Below are 14,662 nucleotides of genomic sequence, written 5' to 3'. Positions count from 1 at the left end.
GCCCATAGGTAATGTATGAAATACGGCTTGATCCTGTTGATCTTGCCGTGCCCATCACTCAGCATCTCCCAGCTGGACAAGGAGATGGAGAAAACAGCTCACACTGCTGAGGCTCACACCCAGAGCTGCACAGCCCATGCTGAGGCAGCCCACGCTGGGGATGCGGGAGCACAGGATGCTCTCACCCTTTTGGTGCTGATGTGAGCGTGAGCTGGGGCACTTCTGCAGGCAGATCCAGCCTGGATGGGTCTGTACCACTTCCCCCATGCTGTGGGACCTGGGATATCCATGGAATGGTGCAGACTAACACATGGGTACAGCCCAAACACTCGGGTAGAGCACTGCTGCTAATCCATGCTACGGAGCATGCTGGTCACCATGGGAGGGGACATAGGACTCCCTGTGTGCCATGCTTTAGGGACCACCCCATCTCAGCCAGCTTTGCTCCATAGTGGCTACACAAAAGCCCCCAAAAGCACAGTGGCCACAAAAGGCCCCACACTGTGACCCTGCTGCTGCCTCCCCATCACCTGTGCATCTCCTCAGCACAGAAACCACAACCATGATTGGGGCAATTTGACCACAGCTGAGCTGCCTGCACAGCAGCGCTGCCACGAGGTGACACAGCCCTCTGATAGTGTGTGACACTGAAACAAGGAACAGGCCCCAGCCACAGAGGTACCCACACTACCAGCGTGCACCAGTTTTCTGCTGGAGCTCTCTGAGCATAACAGTGCATGAGAACTCAGAGGAGAGCTCTCTGAACCAACAGGAAATGGGGTGGGCAAGAGGTTCAAGTATTTCTTTCCACCCAGTTCACTTCTCTTCTGCCCACAAGAAAAAAAAATGGGAAGAAAGCCATCTGTGCAGAGAAAATAACTCTGGGCTGGAGCAGAATGCTGTGAACTTGCACATAACGAAAGCTGATAGCTCCGGGAGTTACCAGGAAACAAACCCTCCATCCCTTGGAGTGGCCGCTGCAGCATTGAGAGCTCAGGGAGGCGGAAGATGGGCACAGCCCGTGCATCCTTTCAGCTCCCATCACCACAGTGACTGCTGCATTCAGAGTGGGAACTGAAAATAAACGTGGGAAGCAGCAGATGGCCACTGCTGAATGCACGATGCTGTTTGCCAAGTCCTGAGCAGAAGAGCACGCGTACGGAACGGGATGGGGCTGCTGGCACCAAGCACAATGGCAGCACCATAGATGCAAGCGGAAAAGCAAGAACCACTCTGCTCTGCACAAACAGTTCTAGAGGAAGAAATTATAGTAGTGGGCTGTCCAGGTGGTTCTCCTGTTTGCCAGACCTGCTGCACAGTGGTACAACGAGGACATGGCATCACCACGCCTTGCAGTGATGGATCAAAGCATTCCCATGTCAAGGCAGAGCCACTGATGCCTCCTGTCCTTGCATTTGAATAACTCCCTCCAGTGCTGTCCAACTCGACTTGCTTCACTGGGAACTCTGCCTTTGAGTCAGTTCAGATAGTTCTAGCTGTGACACGCACAGGACTAAGTTGTTCCAAGAAAACTTTAAAAGCATTTAAGTATACTCTTTCATGTCTTTCCAGACCTTAGGGATAATTCATTTAAGCATTTTCTTTTAGGAGGACTGGCAGAGGGAGAAAAACGTTTGAAAGCAATAATATCACTGGAATTACAGCACAAGTCTGTGAGGAGATGGAGGGAAGGCAGCACAGAAATCATTGCTGTGGCTCACAGAGGAAGTCAGATTATTAAGCCACGTAGCCTTAACATTCTGGAAATGGTCAGCACAATAACAGAGAGGATGAAATGGACAGGTACTCAAGCTATAAGAAGAGCAGTTTTGCAGAAAAATCAAGAACAAGAGGGATTTTAGGACATTGGTAGGATGCTGGCCTACCTTTTATTCACTCAGTTAACATGGTTCCTCTTGCATGCGTTTTCATGTATATGCTAGCTCTTGTATACACTAGAGTACACTTGTATCATACAGGGTGGGATTTCCTTATTTTCCTTTTTAACCAGCACCATAAAAAGCTACAGCTGCTGAACTAAGATGAGTTACATCAGCCCAGGTGCTGTAATGGGCTACAAATTGCAGTATGTAGTTAAAATAAAGATAATGATGTGCTTTTCTGGCCCACGCTTGCCTTGAAGCTTTTTGCAATGGGAGCCCACGGTCTACAACTATTTTAAACACTACGGAGATATCAAATCAAGATAAGCAGCTGCAGCAAATTGCACCCCTCTGATATAACTGTGCTTCTTATCAACAATGATTAAAAAGTGCCAAAAGTCCTTTCAGAGAGGGTTAAGTGTGGAAAGCCATAAAGCAGACAGCGATTCTTCACAACAAACACGGTCCATCAGCTTCGATACCACAACTACTAGAAATATTTTCTGAACAGAGAGAGCAATTTCTCATTCCTAAAGCAGTAAATAGTATTCTTCCATCTAAGAGACAAAGCAGAGAACTGCTGCAGTTCATTTCTTCTTGATTCACAGTCACAAATAGGAACAGTTCACGGCAAGAACTTGGTTGGAATAAAATAGAAATGTCCCGTGGCTAAAAGTACAAATCCCGTCTTCTGTCGTGAATCTGAATACCTGAAAGACACAGCATTAACAGGGCTGTCAAACAGCATGCTCCATTCAGTCCCCTCGGATGTTGCACAAGCAAAATTGCACCTTTGAGTCTTCTCTGTTGCAAGAGGGCCATTACAAGAATAATCAGAATGACCCATCTGAGCTCTCCCCAAAACATTGCACAGCCAAGAAGCAGCACTGGGGTAACCTCCCAGGCATGGGGCACAGCTCAGGAGACCAAGAAAAACGCGGAAGCCTGAATGCTTTGGGAGTAATTTTGTACAATCATCAAGGTTGGAAAAGACCACTAAGATCATCAAGTCCAACCATCAACCCATCGTCACCATGCCCACTAAACCACATCCCTCAGTGCCACAAACAACGCTGCCAGCAGAGCAATGGGTTCGTTGGTGAGAGGGGCACAAGAGATGAGGGGCAGTGCCAAATGGGTGTCTTGGGAGGCAGGAGGCCCACGCTACGACAACAGAAACGGGAGTGGATGGAGTTAGGAAATCACATCTCACTTTAACAAAACGTTTTCCCTCTTTCCAGTTGCAGGATGGCAGCGTGCATTTCTGGGGAGAAAAACAAACCTTTGAAATGCAGTCCGGAAGCAAGCAAAAAAAGGATTCAATTCCTTGTACTTAAGAAAGGCAGCCGTCCTCTATAGGCAAGCACTAATTTGTTCCAAACCTGCTAATTTCATTACTCACCTGCAGTGGCGTGGCTTGCACTGGGGTTCTCTGAGCCTTGGTAAGAGCTGGCTTTCCTCTCTTAAAAAAGGAAAATACTGGAGATGAGCAGAGATTCAGCACAGAGCTACAAGTAGGCAGCAATTCCTAAAGAAACCTTGTGCTTTTGCAGCCCAGCCTATAGCACAGGTGCTGGGGAGCTCTGTGCTGTCTGGCACAGCAATATACACTTCCATAAATATAAATATCAGCTGTTCTTAAACATGACACAGCACAATGAGGAATGTATTGAACAGAGCCAAGAAACAGGGACTCCGACAGCCAGACTGGATGCATACATCACAGGGGCTTGCCAAAGGCACGGCCAGTCCCTAATCTGTTTGGGTTTTTTTGGGTTGCTCAATAAGCAGACATACAGCATTACACATGTGGTGTTGTGAGGCTCCCCAGATGTTCAGAAAAGGTGTGAAAGAAAACACCTCCACTGAAGATGGTTGGGGAACACTGAGCTGCTTCATTATCTTTCTTTATGATTTTAACTCAATTCTGTCCTGAAATTTGGAACTGAAGTGCACTACAATTAGCACCACCTCCCCTTGTTTGATCCCCACACTGGTTACACGCAACATCTTGGTGTTTAGGAGGAGTTGGTGCCCTGGTCTGCCATGCCTCCTTGGGCTCACATTGCCCCCTGGGGGGAAAAGGGTACCTTGCTTTGTTCTGAAATTGAATCCTAAATCTCAGCTTCCTTAAAGCAATTCAGCCACCAGTTCACAGCCTCAAACACAGCCTCAGCTAAACCTATCTAGGTATGTACCATGAACAGAAAACCTGCGATCCAGATGGAGACTCTCCCCTTTCCATGCATGGCCAGGTAGACCTTAAGAATAAGTAAACTCCAGGTAGAACATGCGGTGTGCCTTCAGCAGACCTCCCTGCCACCATCCTGACACCTATAGGCTAGAGGTCTTGAAAGCACATGGATGTTATTGAAATTCACTTCAAATGACTCCTTAAAGGAAGTCAGAATGTTTAAAAATAAAAAACAAAACCAAAAGGGTGCAAGTGGGCAATGCGTGGTGGTTGTTCTTCATCAGACCTGAGTATTCCAGCATCCAGCACTAGATAACTACTGAAAATCATTTCTATGAGCTGGGCTGAGGATGGCTCAAATTCTAGCACACTTGGCACAGACTCTACCATTTTGCCTCCTTCCATGAGATGCCATCAAAGAATAAAGTGACAGTATTTCCTTACCTCCCCCAGGAACTGAACTTTGGCTTATATTTTGTAATCTAGCAGGTCCAGTCATACAAGTAGAACTTGAGTGTTGCTTCACAGCACATTCCTGCATGGACATCAGACACCGTTCCTGTTGCAGAAGACCAAGAAGGGAACCGTATTTCCTGTCGGAGATGGGTTCATCCACCACGTGCAGGTCGGGCACGGCGTGATGATACACCGGGCTGGTGAGACTGGGAGTGCCAAGGGAAGGGAAGGGCCAGAGGTCTGCAGGCTGTGCTGGATGGGTGCGCAGAGCTGCTGGCTGGTACTGCCCTGCCATAGCAACAGCAGGGAAATCCAGAGCGGAGTTGGACATGCTGGTAGAGGAAGATGATGGATATGGTTTGGAGCAATGTGAGGAGAAATTCCACTGGTGAGGAGACATGCTATCTGCTCAAAGAGAGAAAGAAAACATCTCAAGTCCCATCAATTCTCATCTTCCTCCCCCCAGCCCCCAAGGCAAATTCCAGTACATTTTTAAGGGAACACTACAGTACTGCATATTCGTTTGCACATAAAAATATATTCACGTTAGCGTAGCTTATCTTAACATCAATGATAAATTCATACCAAAAGCAGGTAAATCACCACCACCAGTACTTCCCCCCCCCCCACTCCTTACAGGCACAGGCAGAGTTTTAACGCTTGCAAGCTTAGACAAATAGCTCTTTGCAGAGACAACAAATTAAGCCATAATGCACTCAATGCACCTGACTGCGATGGAGGCTCTTGGCTGGAAAATGAGGACCTGGTCCTTCCAATGGACCCATGCAGAGTTTGAGAAGCAGCCCAGCAAACAGGGATTTACTGTGGATGTCCCAGTGATCCATGCTTGCAGAGCCTCAGGGCTCTGCAAGCATGATTTTGCTGCTTTGTTTGCACATAGTTCCAAACTATTTGTAAACAAGGCTGCATAGGTATATGTGAGAAAACACAGCATGTTTCATCTGCTTCTTAGCAAAAGCTCAGCACCCAGCTCACCGTGCTTCGGGACGACAACCTCACTCTTGTGCTTTGTGCTCAGGTCTTGTGGGTTCCTGGCATTGCTCAGAGCTCTAGAGAAGTGTTCGTCCACCACGCTGTTAATATCCCCTTGGAAATATGTAAAGACGACACTCTGAGCCCCCCATTCTGTTTTCACTGGCTCTTTGCTCTTACACGGCTTTGGAGAAAGCTTCCTTGTTTCCTCCATTTTCAATAAGCAGCAGCCCCTGCCAAAAGAAACAGATCGGTGCAGGAAGAACTCTTCATCTTAAATGGCACAGCCAGCAGTGAGCCTGTTTTCCTGAAACTAGTATTGCCAGAGGAATTGTTGCCAATGAGATGAGATTCTTTACCTGGGTTTCTACTTCTTCCAATCATCTTCTAGTCCTAATTCCCTCTCATCAACTATTGATTCATGATCAAACCCCAGAGTTCCTCAGTCCTTATCTTCAGATTTTTACTATTTTGCCCTCCTGCATCCTTTTCCCAGCTCCAGCCTCTCCCTCATCTGAATACAGCAGTGAGGATAGGACACACACAAGTTGGGTACCAGTCTGGAAACACGAGGAGATCTTACTCCCAATCCCACCCCAGCCATCTGATTGGGATGCCAGTCTTTCAGAACTTTACCATTGACCAAATCTTCCCAAACGGAGCAAAATTCAAATCAAAACCTTCCTCCTGGTTTATAGCTACCTCCCCAAGGCATACGAAGGGAGCAAGGAGCGAGCACATTCCAGACAAAAAACTGGAAGAACTTTAAGCAAAAGGACACTACTTTTCCCCAGCCTGGTTCTAGAAAGCAATACACAATTTAGGTTACAAAACTTTCTGGTTGCTTATCTGGAGGCCAGTGCTTGCCATGGAAAATTCCAACCCAAGTGGTGAAAGTTTGGCAAAGTCATCAGCAGCCATATGGCTTCAGAAAGAACCGAGAAAGATCAGATGATCTCAACAGCAAGCACCAAACCAGTTGCTCCTACACTGCTCCGTGATGCATCCTTCAACATACAATTTAAAAAGCATTAACTCTGGCCCAGAGGACCATTTCTCCTGTTCCTTGCTCATGGCAAGACAGCCATTGTGTCTTCGTACCACTTTATTAACATGTTAACCAGCTCATGATGTTAATTGTAAGCTCCTTTAGCACCGTTTACTGGTGTGTAGCAGCTTGCACTATTGTGAATTCTGACAGCAGTACAGTTAAAACACTAGAAAAATAGTAGTCTGTTGAAGCAAGAACATCGATTTATTTCTCATTGCCCTTAATCACAGAATCACCAACGTTGGAAAAGACCTCCAAGTTCATCTAGTCCAACTGCCCACCTGCCACCGGTAATTCTCCACTAAACCATGCCCCTTAGTACTGCCTTGAAAACCTCTTGTGCTTTCCAACAGGTAGTCCGTAAGATAGCTGGATGTAACCTAGGTGAACAAGTTACCTGAACTTTCCATTCTTGTCTTCCACAGCAGGAAGTCTGCAAAAAAACAAAAAAAGGCAGAAATCCTTCCTATGTGTGTGCCACAAAGTGCTGTCAAAATATAGCTGGGACGAAACAGACTCAACCAACCCCATGTTGCTCTCAGAATGGGTGGATTATGACATAACAGTGCAAATAATTGTCGAGGTTATTCGCCCTTCAGTAGACAAGGACACATGGTAAACAGGCTTAAGAGATGCGGTTGTTGACTGCACACCACAGGTGCCAACTCTGTTTTTCACATTTCCAGTCCTTGTTTGTACCACTGATTTCCCATCACTGTGGCTTTAGATAGGGAACTCCTTATTCTCTGTTTCATGCCGCCTAAACCAGTCTTAAAAATAAAACCCAGAAGATTTCCAGCTTCCCAAGCGTTGAGCAATAGCCCAGCAAGCAGACATCATCCTTCACTAAGTATCTTCCAAATAAAGGAGCACTTGAGAAAGGCAGTAAAGATACATTGAAATAATTAAATTCTCATACCTTAACTCACTGTGACGAGCTGTGGCACATGGGTGAGGGCTCCCGCAGGTGGGGTGGTCATGCTGTGCCCAGCAGCGTATAATCCTTCCCCCCAACAGCTACACGCACCCCGTGGTGACTGCAGGAGAGGAGCGGCGTTCATGAACTCCCCGCACGCTTTCTAGCCTCTAGCTGTGACTGAACTAGGCGTTTCCTTCAGCCTATCTACTAAGAATGCATGAAATGCACTCCAACAAGTCAACCAGGTTAGGAGGTTTCAGGAATGAGGAAAATAGGATTGTAAATAGGGTTTTTTTTTTTTGTTTTTTTTTTTTCCCAATGACAATGTGTACACAATCAAGAAGACACTGTCTGGGCTTCGGAGGAGTTGAGAATAAAGTGATGAACCAGTTACGGCCAAGAGCCAACCTGCTGCCTTGGCCAGGGTCAGAAAGGACTTTCCTGTTACGTATATGGCATTAAGTGTGTAACTGGGAATATCTGCAAGGAGGAGGAGATCATCCATCAGCATGCTGGATGAACTGGATGACCAATTTGTATTTTTTTCCTCCTGGATCTGTTTAAATGAAACCATCGTTATTCTGTACATGTGAGAAACAAGTGGGTTTGGTTTTTTTTCCTTTAGTAAGCTTATCAAAGTTACCAAATTGCAGTCACTCCAGAAATGCTATATTAAAGTCAAATATACTCATTCCTGCTAGAAAAACGCACTGACAAACCAGTCATCCAAGAGGTAACAAAACCTTATGTCTTTTATTCAGAGCCTTAAGAGGTCACTCACTCAGGCAGGCGGAAGGCAGGATAGCACTGTGGGATTCCCTCTGCATCAATACACATGAACCCGTTTCTCTGCCATCTCCCACAACAGCTATCAGCCTGTAGGATTTTCCAAGGCTGTGCTTAGTCTTGTGGTCAACACAGCCTTTATATAAACAAGTTTTAACAGTGAGACAGGCTGGATTTCCAATGCCTCAGCAGGGCCAATCACTCATGGATCCCTTTCTAAAGGGATTCCTTTCTAAACTCAGTTTTATAGTGCAGATTTCTTCTGCTGAAGCTTTTCAAGATGTCAATCGTGAATTTCCTATTAGGGTTGCATAAAGGACTCACAGCACCGTCAGATGGCACCAGTTTAAAGCCACTCAGTGAGCACCCTGAAGAACATCACGTAGAAATGAGATCGCCATCCCTGTTCCTTTCTAGTGTTGGGATTGAGACGATACATTTCCCAATGTTTTTGGTTTTAGCATTCAAAATGTCCAAAGTTTTTAATGAAATAATACTCAATTGTGAGAATAAAAAGCGTAATTCTTGTTGTCCTAAAATAAAACCAACCCCAAGCACACAATACAGTACCTCCTGCTCCCACCTACCATACCACCTCAATTATAACCTATGGTTTCCATAGTTGGTCCTCCTGATCCTTCTGCCTTCATGGAAGGAAACATAGAATCGTAGAATTGCTTGGAAAAGACCTTAAAGATCATCAAGTCCAACCACAACCTGACCATACTACCCTAACTCTAACAGCCCTCCACTAAATCATGTCCCTGATTTGCACGTGCACTGAGCCAAAGCCCACAGAGATGGAACAAAAAACCTATCCCAGCTCAATACTAACAGTTCCAGCACCATGAACTGCAATCACTGCCCAACAAATGCTATGGGACTTCTTTTACTGAGGAGAAAACAAAGAGACAAAGACATTCTCTGAGAACTCATAGAAAAGACTTGGTTGTTCATGAGTTTGTTTATTAAAAAGGTAGTATAAAACACAACCCCTTTAAGAAACAAAAGTGAAGACAAATCAAGGGATTACCAGATGCTGCCACAGGCCTAGAATTTATTCAAATGTAACATTTTGAAGTGTTTATTTTCTAAAAGATAACTGAAAACGACCAATATAACTTATCAAATCAAACAACCTCAAAGGAAAATTCCAAGTCAGCTTGCTGAAAAGTTTAATCTAACAGTTTACTTTGATATTACAGAAGGAGCAAAAAAAAAAAAAACCAAAACAATTTGCTGCAAAAGATTTTATACTTCCATCAGTATTTTACAGAACTTTCAGAGTATTGTGACAGTAAGACTTCAAGCCCTGTATAACGAGCACTGAAAAACACGCAAGCCAAATCAATACAAGGACACAACTTACATCGTTATACTGCGGTATGGTTTCTCAAGTTCAGACAAAAATAGTCCTAAAATCTGATTAAAACCTATATGTAGGTTTTGTGAGTTGTTTTCTTATTATTCAAGTTTGCTTGAATTACAGAATTCAGGGTACTGATATTGATTTTTACTGGGAAATTTAAGGCAAATCTGGGTTTCCATGAAGTATCCAATACTTTTGAGTTCTCTTAAGCTAAATATTTGAAGTTGTGAATAGATTAACCTTAATGTCTAGGACATGTCTTAGCTAAAATGCACTGCATTTAACATACGAATGATTTTAAGTGAATTGCAATCCTTATACAAAGCGCAAGTTGTACGAGGGACTGAAATTCAATTAAAAAAAAGTAATAAAAAAAAGTCAGCAGGAGAAACATAAACATTTTGATGCAAAATGAAACTCACTCACTCTTTCCAGCTGTATATGAACATTCAAGAACCTGCTGCAACTTACATGCCTGCTCTGCTTGGGCTTCTTGTTCCCAGATGTCCACCTTGGCCACACTCCTTGAAGCGTGTCATCTCTGACAAATGCTGATAATTCTGTACAATTACCTTGACAGCAAACCACTAAATAGCATTTGATTGTAAAGTAAACTACTGATATACCTCAAAGCTAAGCAATCGATTCGCTATTAGATGGTTAAGGAAGTGATCACCTATGCCCAATTGCAAAGGAGTAACAATTTATTAGTATTCTTACCCTGCTGACAGGCTTAAGTGGCCTCACATCACATTTGTCACACAGTGTGAATTAGCAGAAAAATCTTTCTTTAGTTCAAAGCAGCAATGACTATCCATAAAGCGCGCCAATCTGCTGCTAGGCAGAGTTTTCATACAATACAGAGGGAAGAAGACAACTTTTCTTAAGATGGACCTCTCCCTAAAAGGCCATGAAGGAAGAAACACACAGTACACACAAATGGGAACTAGGGAACATTAGAAACTGAGCAAAAAGGATGATTTTGTTGCTTCTAATGAGCAAGACTGATCACAAGATCAATCCTGCATTCCCAGGAAAGACTCATTTTAGTGGTCATTAGGAAGTATTTTTCATTAAAAGAACAAAAGCACTGAGAATTGCATTGGGCACTTTAAACCCTTATCAATCCACCGATGATGCTCAGAAAAAACAACGCCCAAATCAGGATTTCAAAAGCAACTCAGTTTGTTCTGCTTCTGACTTGTTAAAATTTGCTGTTCAGTGTTACTGTTCTACGCAATCATTTTCATAACTGTATTTGAAAATCACAGTTTGAACTAATGTGAGAGAACTCTGTGTTCACTCATTTATAAAAACATGCATCATTTAGGAAAGTACTAAAACCAACCAATCTTAATGCTAAAAAGAAAGTCACAGCTGCATTAGCCCCTCTGTGAACTACTAAATGACTCCATAACTCAACAAACAGTTTAGAAAAATATATTTTTACATTTTACTGGAGAATAACAGAAACAGGCCAAAGAAAAGACCAGTTTGAGTGTAATGTCACTTCAGAATATATTTTCATGGAAAAACAGCTTTTATTTTCTTAAGAATCCTACTTTATAGGAAAGCCAGTAAAGCATTCAGTCTCAGTCTTTGTCAGTGCTCTACTTCAGTGTGAAGTCTAGAGAAAAACACGAAGCAAATAACATCACATTGGACTTCTCAAACAAGCCAATCAAGTTTGTATATCTATTAGAGAGAGGAAGGTTACTGCACAAGTAACATTTCTTTATTTTCCAAGATCTTTTTCAAACACTAACACTACCCTTATTCTTTACATTTGATAAGATGATAAGGCTTCATAGAACTGTACAATATTTATACATTTGACAAGAGTTTCCCTACATCAATTGCAATTCCACTGTAGAACAGGCGATTTAACTGTCTAGAGTGTTGTATGAATAGCCTCTTAAAAAAGTAAACAAAACACAACAGCCTAACAAATCTAATACTAGAGAAGCTTAGAAGCTGGAAGATAAAAGGAGCACTGAAAGCAATACTCACTACATTTAAATTACACTCTTCTGGTGACAAAGCTTTAAGCTCTCAAGAGGTCTGCAGTGCTACCAACCAAAATCCCAGGCAGAACCAATACAACCCAGAGATGCAGTGTGAATGTGCCACCAATGAGCAGCTGCAAACCAAGCAGTATTTCAGATTCCCTGAACTGTCCAAACTCTTTTTGTTTAAACCCACCATTCACACCTTTGTGAATATGAGAAAGTGGCCTTACTTAGATGGCAAGAGTTACGAGTTCTGCTTTACAGTGCATCTCATTAAAATTGGAAATCTGTCACATCAGCTTGTAATGAGCTTCTGGATTTTTAAACCTGGAACTCAAATCATCATACTTGTTCAAATAACAGGTATTTTGCCACAAAAGGATATAATGTAGTCACAATGACAAGCGTTAAACGTTAGATGGCTTGGCTGCTGTAACTACCCACACATACTGGTTACATATAGAAACCTCAGGGTACCATAAAGACTTCTGGAAAAAAAATAGAGATGGCAATCTCAGAGCACTAAGTTCGAAAATACCAACTTTCAGAGTATTCTGAATACTTCAGGATGGAAATACACCTAAAATTAACATCTATGGTTTCTCGCAATCCAATATGAATTAAAAAATATACAGATTAAAGAGCCTCCTTACAAATGTGCACTAGCAGCCACCCATATGAACTACGTGCTATGAATTTAGCACCAATACTTTAAGCATTTAGTGCCTGAATCTGTATGCTTGTATTCTTAGGAATCAAAATAATGGGATTTCAAATGAAAAATGACCGTGATTAAAATGGCTCCCCCAAGGTTATTTGTAAAGCTTACTGCTTATTAAGGTATCTAAAGATAGAAGGTCTAAATCTTTGTTTTTGGAAATATTTCTAACAGAGCTAGCATTACATTTGCTTTTTTTTCCCTCATGAAAAATACTAATATTCTTTGAAAGCGTGTGTTCAAGTAGTCTAACATGTACACAACCAATTGTAGTTCAAGTTGCCAAAAGCCTTTAGGTTTTATGAAATAGAGGAGATCTCCTCACCACCCTTTGAAGGGCAACTGAAGGCTAAACCGAAATGCTGAAGAGAAGTCATTCTAACAGAGTTAAAAGAAAACCCTTACTCTAATATTAAAACAAAAATTGAAGCCAAGTCAACAAACAAAAGCCTATCTACTGCATACAGACCATGGGAGTTTAAAATCAGTTTTACTTCATTATAATCTAGAATGCGTGTGCTTGTGCATTTCTAGTCTCCTTAATTCCAGCCCCTGAAGATCTAAACAAGCCCCTAAGCAAAGACCTACACAAAGGAAAAAGAAAAATAATTTACTGAATGCTGTGATTTACCCATCTATCTTCACTCAGTTGGCTCTCCACTGAAATAGAAATCATTTGTTTTCCACTTCAAGTTTGCAAATCAATAGCAGTCTATTATTTGCTTCTTAATGTATAGCAACATATCTGATGCGTTCACCCTGTACTTATCACAGCATCCATTCCGTAAAATGATGAGAAGTATTCAGGACAAGAATAATTTTAAGGATAAGATACCAAGTTCCAAGGAAAAATAATGACAAAATCCACAAAACTTGCAATAGCTTTGCATTTTTTAAGTTACATATAGTTACATAAAATTAAGGGTTGGAACATATTTCACACTTATAATGAAACATTGATGAGCATAGATAGAACAAAAGAAGCCTGATGAGTCTGCTGTTATTCTTGGCAACTTGAGTTACTTTACCTGAACAGCCAATTAATACAAACTTCTAGAACCTCATTAAATACTGCTTTTAATGAAAACTTCAAAGCACACAGTTGATGACATTTCTAATAATGCATATATTCACATGAATGTTGTCTGCAGTAACCCTGAAAGAAAGGGATAAACTCAAACATCACCCTAAAAACCATGCTTTCATAAAGCAATGGAAATGTTATGTATCTGCTTCAGCATCACTGCCTGCAAGGCTGCTGTCTGTGGACGGAGCACCATCTTCATTAATGCCCTCACCATTATTCTCCTTCTTATGGCCTTCATCATTTACATCCTCCTTGGATGCATCATTAACTTTTGAAGGTTGGCTGCTTTCAGGGATTTTAACGCTACTCGTTGTGGAATCTGAATCAGATGTAGTTTGCTGCTCCTTTGAATCAGGATCCTCTAGAAACGATCCCCATACCTTCAGCCTTTCTTCCCTTTCTCTTGCAGTCTCCTCCACCTATCAAAGACACGTTTATACATGTCACTCTGAAGTTACACATATTAAGTGAATACATTTATACAGAGAAAGTTATGTGAACTTTATATCGCAGTAACACCTCAAGACTTCTGTAGGACCTGTGAACTAATTACCTGTACATCCAGTGAATAATCCTATGTTTACATCTCTAATACACATTTTTCAGAACAAACAGGTCCCTTACATTTTTTTTCCTAAATTGAATATTTAAGGATGTAGCAGTTTTTGTGCAGAAGCAAGATCGAATAAGGGAGGGATGTGGGAAGGGGGACAACAAGCATTTGCTCTAATTAATAGATTTTGAATAAGAATTTTGTGAAATAGAACTGTGAGAGACTACCTGATAATCTGTTACACCATCCCATGTTTCAGCACTGAGCTGACGGCCACCAAACCACCTTCCATTTAGAGTTAGTTTGCACAGATCAGCTTCTGTCGCTTCCTTAAATGACACAGAAGCTACGCCATCAGGGTGTCGCTGCAAAGAGAAAAGCTTTATTTAATAGTACTCTAAATATTGTGTATCTATTCTATCATCTTTTAGCTTGCCTTACAAAATCACTCAGGATATAGCTCCATCCTGAAAATATATAATCTTGTTTTTTAAAACAAGTTTCAAGTTTACACATTTTGCTCTACTGCTTAAGGCTATTTTTTTTCTTGTTACACAGAGCAGAATTTTTGAACACAGAAAACAAATGTTTCAGCTAGTTTAGCTACAAAGGAATTTATTTGTAAACTTTCAAACTTGTGGCAT

At 42.1% G+C, this 14,662-nt stretch overlaps 2 protein-coding genes across 4 annotated transcripts in view; both read right to left on the bottom strand.

The window, feature by feature from the left end:
* Nucleotides 1-1,856: 1,856 nt before the first annotated feature.
* VGLL1 (vestigial like family member 1) lies at nucleotides 1,857-7,671 on the bottom strand. Of its 3 annotated transcripts, none has more exons than XM_004940682.5 (6): nucleotides 7,497-7,671; nucleotides 6,975-7,010; nucleotides 5,530-5,759; nucleotides 4,522-4,938; nucleotides 3,286-3,345; nucleotides 1,857-2,593 (listed from the first exon to the last, which is right to left on the bottom strand). In XM_004940682.5, the coding sequence occupies exons 3-6, from the start codon at nucleotides 5,738-5,740 to the stop codon at nucleotides 2,553-2,555; spliced, it is 729 nt and encodes a 242-aa protein (XP_004940739.1). In that variant the 5' UTR covers nucleotides 5,741-5,759; nucleotides 6,975-7,010; nucleotides 7,497-7,671; the 3' UTR covers nucleotides 1,857-2,552. The 3 variants fall into 3 exon arrangements, with proteins under 3 accessions (XP_004940739.1, XP_046797010.1, XP_004940740.1); XM_046941054.1 differs by having other exon boundaries at nucleotides 5,707-5,759; XM_004940683.5 differs by lacking the exon at nucleotides 6,975-7,010.
* A 1,556-nt stretch (nucleotides 7,672-9,227) lies between these two features.
* Nucleotides 9,228-14,662, bottom strand: part of HTATSF1 (HIV-1 Tat specific factor 1) — a 15,022-nt gene continuing 9,587 nt past the window's right edge. Inside the window, exons 8-9 of the mRNA XM_001233031.7 lie at nucleotides 14,246-14,383; nucleotides 9,228-13,884 (exon numbers count right to left, since the gene is read on the bottom strand). Coding sequence (XP_001233032.1) covers nucleotides 13,600-13,884; nucleotides 14,246-14,383 — 423 coding nt within the window. The 3' untranslated portion in view covers nucleotides 9,228-13,599. The remainder of the gene's footprint in view (nucleotides 13,885-14,245; nucleotides 14,384-14,662) is intronic.

The sequence above is a fragment of the Gallus gallus genome, chromosome 4, assembly GCF_016699485.2.
Source record: "Gallus gallus isolate bGalGal1 chromosome 4, bGalGal1.mat.broiler.GRCg7b, whole genome shotgun sequence".
NCBI classification, from domain to species: Eukaryota; Metazoa; Chordata; class Aves; order Galliformes; family Phasianidae; genus Gallus; species Gallus gallus.
The sequence above is the reverse complement of the archived record's forward strand: the minus strand, read 5'-3'. Positions and strand labels throughout refer to the sequence as shown.